The 8,384-nt window shown below is 64.5% G+C and overlaps 3 protein-coding genes across 3 annotated transcripts; 1 reads left to right on the plus strand and 2 right to left on the minus strand.

Moving 5' to 3' along the window:
• Positions 1-97: 97 nt before the first annotated feature.
• Positions 98-1,063, minus strand: MNEG_11325 (hypothetical protein; the record flags this gene model as incomplete). The annotated part of the gene is made up of 3 exons (XM_014040201.1): positions 98-453; positions 626-695; positions 920-1,063. The coding sequence occupies 3 exons, from the start codon at positions 1,061-1,063 to the stop codon at positions 98-100; spliced, it is 570 nt and encodes a 189-aa protein (XP_013895655.1).
• A 2,758-nt stretch (positions 1,064-3,821) lies between these two features.
• Positions 3,822-6,045, minus strand: MNEG_11326 (hypothetical protein; the record flags this gene model as incomplete). The annotated part of the gene is made up of 5 exons (XM_014040202.1): positions 3,822-4,044; positions 4,342-4,503; positions 4,765-5,101; positions 5,296-5,411; positions 6,035-6,045. 5 exons carry the CDS (start codon positions 6,043-6,045, stop codon positions 3,822-3,824), a joined length of 849 nt encoding a protein of 282 aa, XP_013895656.1.
• Positions 6,046-6,242: 197 nt separating this feature from the next.
• Positions 6,243-7,886, plus strand: MNEG_11327 (hypothetical protein; the record flags this gene model as incomplete). The annotated part of the gene is made up of 6 exons (XM_014040203.1): positions 6,243-6,260; positions 6,521-6,604; positions 6,889-7,023; positions 7,317-7,388; positions 7,653-7,737; positions 7,879-7,886. 6 exons carry the CDS (start codon positions 6,243-6,245, stop codon positions 7,884-7,886), a joined length of 402 nt encoding a protein of 133 aa, XP_013895657.1.
• Between the last annotated feature and the right edge of the window lie 498 nt (positions 7,887-8,384).

Raw genomic sequence — 8,384 nt, forward strand, 5'->3', positions numbered from 1 at the left:
GGGCGGGGTCAGCAGCTATCCCAGACCATGACGCACATCGCTGCCTCTGCAGACGACCGCCAGGCGCCGCAGGGCGCGGCCGACGCCCCCTCCCGTCTCAGCAGCAACTCCGCATCGAGACACATAAACCTGTCACGACAAGGCTGCGACACGACGAGGCCGCCACGCCGCCCCTGCTGGCGCAGTCGTCGCCGCCCCCCTGCACCACAACCATGCGCGTGTGCGACCGGCGCCCCACCTTCTCTGTCATGCCCGTGAGGTTGCTGGGCAGGTCCGCGCCCCCAAACTGGGTCTGGATAAGGTCGCGCCCCGACCTCATGGCCCGTGAGTCAATAGAGTGCAGCAGCTGCCGCGTGTCCGCATCAGCCAGCAGCACGGGCCCAGTGCTCAGCGCCTGCGGCGCGCCGAACGCGCCGCCGCCGGCGCCGCCGCCCGCTGCCGCACGGCTGGTGTCTGCGGCGAGCGGCACGGCGAGCATCACGGGTTTGTAAGTGGAATGCTCACCACGCTCACGCGGCATTGCAAAGCGCACACTGCAGGGACTGAAGAGCGTGTGCGGACACCCCCACTCGCGTAGAAAGCAGCTGCCACGGACGCACTCGGCAGCTGCCCGGCAGGTGCTCACCCAGCTTCTCCGCCAGCTTGTCGCAGGCCGCCCGGGCCTGGTCATCGTTGGCGCAGCAGCCAGAGTCCACCTGCCAAGAGGTGGTGGGTGCAGGACATAGTGTCCCTCGGGCCGCTTTGACCTGCACGCACATGCTCAGGCCGTCACCCCAGCTGCCTCAGCCGCCAGGGCCTGGCCTGTCGTCCGCTCGCCGGCACCGAGCGCCCGCCGCCACCGGCCCCCGGGCGACGCCGCCACGCGCGGCGCGGCGCGCGCCGCCGCTTGAGGTCGTGGCTGCTGAGGTGGCGGCCGCACCAGGATGGGTCCTAATGAGTCGAAGGCGTCCTCCCAGGGGAAGTGTTCGTCCTCCAGCACCCCAACCAGGTAGTCCAATATGGTCTCGTCCCCCTGGGACCCCAGCACCTCGTGAACCACCTCCCTGACCCGCGCCGCGTCCATCACCGGGGGCGCGGGCGCCGCGCGCCGCTGGTCTGGTGGTGCCGGGGCGGGGCGCGGGGGAACTGCCAGAGGGCGGGCGGCGGGACGGGGCGAGGCAGTTGGATTGCAGCCAAGCACGCCTATAGGCGCACCCGCTGTGGCTGGGGCTCCCAGAGATTTGAGCGTAATTGTCACCACAGCTGCTGCGCAAGAGCGCAGGCGTCATGCGCACTGGGTATTGGCAGGATGGACGAGTTTGGAGGCGCACAACGCAGCGGCGCTCGGAGCGGCGGCCGATGCGCGCAACAGACGTCATGTGCCTCCCAGCGACGACTCCCTTTGCGTGCCCATGGCGCACCAGAATGGGGTTGAATACGATTGTGAGGCTGAAATTGTTACCCTACTACAGAAAGCACACGCTGGCAAGATAAGGGTGCAATGTAGCCACTACTCAAAGCTGTCTTACATACACCAACGCTCGTGTAATTGTGATTACAATTCACACGCGCTACTACGTTTGTATAATTGACGCGAACAGAAAACGCTTCAAAGATCTGCAAAGCTGTAGATCTACTGTAGACACAGCTCTGTGTAGAGATCTTCGGGATGGCTCTCGTGCTAGGCCTGCATGCCAGCAAGGCCTCTTGCATGGCTGCTGCAGCACTGATGCACGGCAGCGCACACGCAAAGGGGCCGAGGGACAGCTTCCGACGAACAGAGCACACCAACCCTACCGCCAGCAGCACAGCAAGCGCTAGCAGCGGCGCCCTTCCCATGCAGCAGCAGGTCAGCGCATGGCCGGCATGGGCCCAAGCCATTGGCAGCAGGCGAGGACTCTCATCAGCTGCCGCCGCCAGTGTTGGCACATACAGCGCCGCCGCCAAGGCGCTGCGGCGGCATGCAGCTTTGATTATGTACGAGCAAGCCGTAGCGCCGACCACGGCAACAGCGACGCCCTCGGCAGGCTGCGGGCTGCGGGCGCTGCTGGGGCTGGACGGCAGCAGCGGGACCGCTGTTGCGGCGGTGCGGCGGCGCAGCCCTCAGCCCGGTCGGCGTGTATAGCTTGATGGCAGGTGGGCTGTCGTTACTAGGGAGCGCCCTTGTTTCCTGTTTTCTGCAGCAGCGGCTTCTGCTGCGGCCACTGCGGCCACTGTCACCGCTGCTCCAACTGCCGCTTCTCGTGCGGCTTTGCCAGTGCTGCTGGTGATTCACCGCAGCTGCTCCTTGGCAGCTGCTGCGCCTCCTCACGGATGGATTTCCAGTCCCAGCGCCCTGTTAGCGTGGGGTTACCCTTGTGCCAAAACTGTATGGTAATATATTGTAACTACAGAGTTTGCGTACGCTGTGAACTCTTCACACTGGATGACTCATGACTTGTGTCAAAATAGCTCGGCATCATGGATTGCATGCATCTGTAACAGAAAGCAGCTGCACCTGGCCCTGCGGCTGCAGCAGCTGCCCAACACCAGCGGAGCAGCAGGTGTTATTGCATGAGCGGACACCCCAGCGGACTCTTGCTGTGCGCGTGTGAATTTGCAAGCCAACGGTCGCTGCTGCTCTGTGGTTGCGCGCATGGCATGTGCAACAGGAATGGAGGTACGAGGGCGTGTCATCACATAACGGGGAGATCAAGGGCGGCTTGCAAGGTGTGGCTGGGCCAGTGCATCGCACATGCATCACTGAGGGATACAGCTGCTCATGCGTTCGCCTCACGCATTCCGAAGTAGCCGGCTCCGGCCAAGGTCCCGCTGGTCAACAGGGTGCACCGCACTGCTGCCTGCTGCTCCTTTGCCGGGGCCCGCAGCCACAGGCGCACTCTGGCCAAAAAGCGGGATGCCAGCGCTTGCGGCAGGATGTCTGAGCAAAAAATGACGGGATTGGTGATGTTCTCACTGCCACTGTCCCAAGACAGCAATCAAGATTGGCATCTCACACCTTTGGAGGGTCCGCGCGTACCGCAACAGTTTTGAAATGCGGTCAGCGACCTCCAACAACACTGCAGCTGTCAACCGTATCGTGCCTAGTGACTTGTGCGGGACGCCAGTGTCCCATGCACTTGTGCTTTAGTGAAGCAAATGCTTGTTACACCGCCAACGCACGCCATTCCAAAGGCGGAAACGGATGAGCCAAAGTTGCGTGCCCTTCTTGTCGATGCGGTTCAGAGGTTACCACAAATTCCAAAGAGTGGGTCATGGCGTCCACGCGTCCGCCTTGAGAAGCCTGCCCGCTGCTCTTCTAGCGCCGATGAGCATGCGGCTTGCCCCATCTTTGATGCTTGCTGCCTGCTGCTGGAGAAGGGCCATGTTTTGCCAGGTGATTGATAGCCAGGCTATGCAGCTGCAACCAAAGGCATCTGCAATACCCAGCTTTCCTGGCAGCCCTGAGCTCACCTCCGATGTTGCGCAGGAAGGGTATGGCAGGAGTGTGAACATGCATGAGCTGCCTATGGGATGCATGTGCGACGCGTCAACAGCCGTTACACAATCCTGAGGCAGTGAGTGCTTTGTTGTGAACGAGAAGGATGCAAAGCCCGCGTCTTGTATGGTGATGAACTTTTTGCATGGATGCACAAAGCTCGTGCTTTTGAACTCGACTAATAATGAGCATGCAGCGCTGCCGCCCCCGCTGCCGCCGCCACCGCCGCAGCCGCAGCTGCGGCCCTTGCCCACAGATGCAAGTGATAAGAGACAAACAACAAGCAATGCCAGAAGAAGGGTTCAGCAGTGATACGGCACCATGCAAGTAAGGTAGCGGATGGGACGTCCCGGACCCCTGGATATCACAAGTACCATGGCCAAGCCCTGGTGTCGGTCCACTCAAAGGGGCAGCCCCCCTCGTCCCCGCGCCCGCCCGGCGCCCGCAGCTTGCCCTCAGCTGCAGCCGCGGCGCGGCCCTTGAAGCTGGCGCCGTCCGGCTTGGGGTGGATGGGGCAGCCCTTGGCGATGAGGACGACGGCCTGCCAGTAGATCCACAAGGCCACGCGTTGGGGCATGAAGCCGTACCTGCGGCAGCGCGGCCGTGAGGGGCGCTTGGGCGTGGCGGTACACAGGGCAAGGACGCCAGGCGCTGGACAGGGTGCTGACTGATGCGGCGTGGCGAGTCAGCTGTGGCGAGCGCAGAGATCGCTTGCGCTGCACCCTGGCCCAGGCTCAGGCTGCGGCCCCGGCGCGTTGGCGAGCGGTTTGCTGCGGCCTTCGGCACTCGCGCCCCATAGCAGCAGCGCGCGCCGTCGCCTCGCTTTCCTGCCAGCCGCACTGCGACCTGGCCAGGCAGGCGTTGCGATATGCTTGCGCACCCACCTCAGCAGCGAGCCCCACCCTGCCGCCTCGTTGAGCGCTGTGGCGTGCGGCCCCGAGCAGCGCTTCGCGATCAGATGGGCATCAAAGTACTGGCCCAGCCGCGGGTGGGTCACCACAACGGACAGCTTCAGCCCCTCCCCAGGCGGCGTCGCGCGCAGGTGCCTGGCGTTGCCATGTGGCAGCAGGGCGGAGGGGGGGTCCAAAAGGTGGGCACCCGCCTGGAAGCGCTGCGCAAGGCCGGGTGCTCTGCCCCGCCCCCGCCAGCTGACGGCTGCGGTCGCCCGCTGGATACGATACACGCCAGCAGTGGCTGCGTGCCTCCCCTGATGGAGGACACATCCTGAAGAGACCCTTTGTTGGTGCCCAGCAACCCAGAGCACACCCACCCCCAAAGCACCCTGTAACCATCCCTCAGGCGCCCACCAGGTGTTCTCCATGTCCATGAAGGGCGACACATGCAGCGCCTTGGGGCTCTCATCCCCCTCCGGCCGGAACACGAAGCGCACGCGATCGCCCCACGGCGTGTTGGTGACCTCGGCGATGGCCACAAGGGGCGTGGCGCCATCCCCTAGCTGCCGCGGCCTATCATGCTGCTGCTGCTCGTGCTGCTGCTGCTGCCGCCTGTCCTGTTGCCGCTCCTGCTGCTGCTGCTGTTTTTGCTGCTGCTCCTGCTGTTCTCGACGTCCGTAGCAGTAGTAAACACTGATGGGGTTTTGCGTGTAGCCCGCGCTGACGGGGTTGGTGAGCAGCAGCACGTTCCCTGCAGTGCAGCACAAGTACGAGCGGGCGATGCGAGCGAGGGCGCGTGGCCGTTGAGGGGCCGCCAGACAGGGAGCACGGGCTCAGCTACAGGCTGTTAAAAACCATCAAACAGCTACCAGGCACCCATCTAGGCGCGGGTGAGTTGCCGCGCAGCGGCCCCCACACCCGGACTGCGCGTGACGCCTTGCTCACCGTCGGTGCCCGCAAATTGCCGGGCCTGGTCCGCAGTGAGGTGGTCTTGCTGCTGGCGGCGAACAAACCACGCGGGTGGATCATCCAGGTCGACGAGGGCGACGCGCACATTGTACCTTTTTCAGTTGCGCGCGTGCGGATGCGAGCGCGCACAGGGGAGCGGAGACCAGGAGTCGTGTCGGGTTGACCAGGCGGCTGGCCCGCCTGCCGTGCATGCCGTCTGGCGGCCGTCGTGCTGTGTGGCGCATGCAAAGCCGCACGCCCTCGGACTGCAAGCGTGCAGGCGGCCGTCGCGCCGAAACTGCGCCGCTCACTCGAAGGCGTTTGCGACTGGCCGCTTGCGGGCGTGGGTGACGACCCCCTCGTAGAACACGCAGCTGCCGGATGGCACGCTAGAATCAGCGCCCCAGACACAACTATATGCGTTTTGCAGCACGCATATCGGCAGGGCCAGCAGGATGCGCGCGACAGAACTGATCTGGGTCCAAACTAGGTCACCGCCCTTATAGAGGACGTCCATCGCGATCAATACGGGGTCCCTATTCGTATTTGCCTTTTGCGGTATGATGAACCAGGAATGATGGTGAACCAGCAGGCCTCTTGTTCTGCTTAGTGGGTCCGTATTCTCTTATTCGTACGTCCATTCGTATCAGTGCACACTCTGCCGATCCATTGACTTGAATCCACTTATCCGTCCGACAATCAGTACAGGTGCATCAGCACAGCACAGCGGTCGTACCTGACGCACATCCTTATGCAAGGATCTGCCACTGAGTCTGGAGGAGTCGTCGCGCAGCCTAGCGTGTAGCTCGAGCGTCCAACGGTGTGGCTGCACAGCCCAACCAGCTGCAGCAGCACATCCTACGCTGCCTCGCGCCCCTGAGGAGAGCGCGCCCGGGCCAGCGGCGGCGATTCCAAGGCCTCCTTGCTGACAGGCCGCAGTCGCCATGATGCAGGCTCAGCAGGTGCGCATGCGGGCGGGAGGGCAAAGTCAGGTGCAAAACGCAGATCACTGCGAACGTCCTCGTACGGCGCCACACGGTGGCACGCGCGGCTCGGTCGCGAATCTCGTCTCGTCCCAGAGGCGAAGGATCGACGGGCAATACGGTAATGCTGGCCTGCTTGATGCCGTCCAGCAATCTGCAAACCGTCAGCACCGCTGCCCAGCACCCCTCACTTGCCCTCTACACTCACCCACCGCCACTCACCCACCGCCGAACCGCAGGCCGCGATGGCCTCGCTGCCAATGGAGACGCAGATGAAGCTGCGCCGCGCATCGCAGGCCAACTTCGCGGCGTCGCTGCTGCAGGTAGCGGGGGCCCTTGTGCGCCCGCCCGTCGCGGCCCTGGGCCTGGGACGCGGGGGAGCATTCCTCAGCAGCAATGACCACGACGGGCCCGATCTTAGCCCTGCTGGCCAGTCGCACGTGCGAGCGACAAACTCCTGTGGTGTGCAGAGCATGCCACTCTCAAGAGAGCATGGCGCCGCCCTCGCCGTTTTGCTTCTTATGGCTCTCACATCAAATCACCAATCACATGCCGAACTCACATCACCAACACCAACACCAACATCAACACCAACCACCACCTCCAGCTGTCGTGCAGCGTGGCCATCATCATCATGGTGCGCTACAACCTGGAGAGCGCCACGCTGTCGCTCTTCACGCTGGGCGGGCAGCCCGCGGCGGGCGCGACCTACCAGTGCCTCATGGCGACAGACAAGTGGCCGGTGGGTCAACGCGCGGGCAGGGGCCAGCGCCGAGGGGGGCGGACGAGCGGGGGCGGCCGGGGCACTGCCGCTGGGACGGCGGAGGCTGTGCTACTGCGCCGGACAGGCGCACCACCGGCGGCTCCCACTGGCGAGGTCGTGAGCCGCGCGTGCTCTGGCTTTGTCAAACGCATGGCACCCCTGATGACTGCGACCGTCTCGGCCTGTCTCATCTCCCCCCTCCAGTCACCACCCTTGCACCCCCCCCCTGCTTGCCCCCCACCCCCCCCCCTGCCCTTTTCTGGCGGTCCCAGGGTGCGTGCCAGTACGCCTACAGTGTGGCTTCCATCTCCATCCTCCTGAACTTCCTGCTGTCACTCATGCAGGTGCCTGGGCTGAGGCAGCACACGCCCCTTGCGCGACCCCGCGTCACGCCCCAGCATGGCAGAACTTGTCTCTGTTTTTGCACGGCTGTTGCGTGGTTCGCACACGAGCGTGGAAGTGCAGACTTTGCAGGCCTTGTCTCGAATTACACATGCACACACATACACACACACACACATACACATACATATATCAACATTCTTGCATACGCACGCACACATCATGAACCTCTCTCGGCCCCTTGAACCACACCTTCCCTCCCGCAGTGCCTGACCATGGACTGCTGCGGCATGGGGCGGCTGCTGGAGTGCCTCGTCGACGCGGGGCTCATCGCCTGGTGGATGGCCGCAGGTGGGGCCTGCAAGGGGTGGTGGCGGGCATTGGTGGGGTGCTGGGTGGTGCGGGAAGCAGGGGTTCTGTGTGAAGGACGCAAGGGGCAGGGCAGCTGACGCCATGCGGCTCTCGCCTCGTCACGCGCCGGCGCGCCGCGAGAGGGCTGAGCTGTGCTGCCTGCTGGATTCGCCCCCGCAGCACCACCCCTTGTCCCCCCTCTGCACTCGGCCACACACACATGTACACACACACACACACACAAACGCACACGCGCCCGCGCACACCCCTTGTACCCAGGCATCACCCTCGGGTCCAGCGCGGCCCAGGCCAACGCCCAGGGCGCCCCCAAGGACGGCCACCGCAACGCAGTCGTCGCCCTCTGCTGGGTCTCCATGGTGCTCTTTGCCGCCCTCCTGGCCATAAACGGATACCTCACACTCAAGCTCGGCCGCGCCTACGTCAGCGCGGCGCGGCAGCAGCAGCAGTACGCCCAGAACGGCGGCCCGGGCGGAATCCAAATGGCATCACCCGTGTTCCCTCCAGGGGGCCCGTTCTATTCGGCGGACCCCAACGCGGCGCCGCCGCCGGCGTGGGGCGCGCCCGCATACGGCTACCCGGCCGCCGCCGCGCCCGGCGGCTGGCCGGCGCCGGGCGTGGTCGCGCCG

Source organism: Monoraphidium neglectum (assembly GCF_000611645.1).
Source record: "Monoraphidium neglectum strain SAG 48.87 unplaced genomic scaffold scaffold02692, whole genome shotgun sequence".
In the NCBI taxonomy this organism is placed as follows: Eukaryota; Viridiplantae; Chlorophyta; class Chlorophyceae; order Sphaeropleales; family Selenastraceae; genus Monoraphidium; species Monoraphidium neglectum.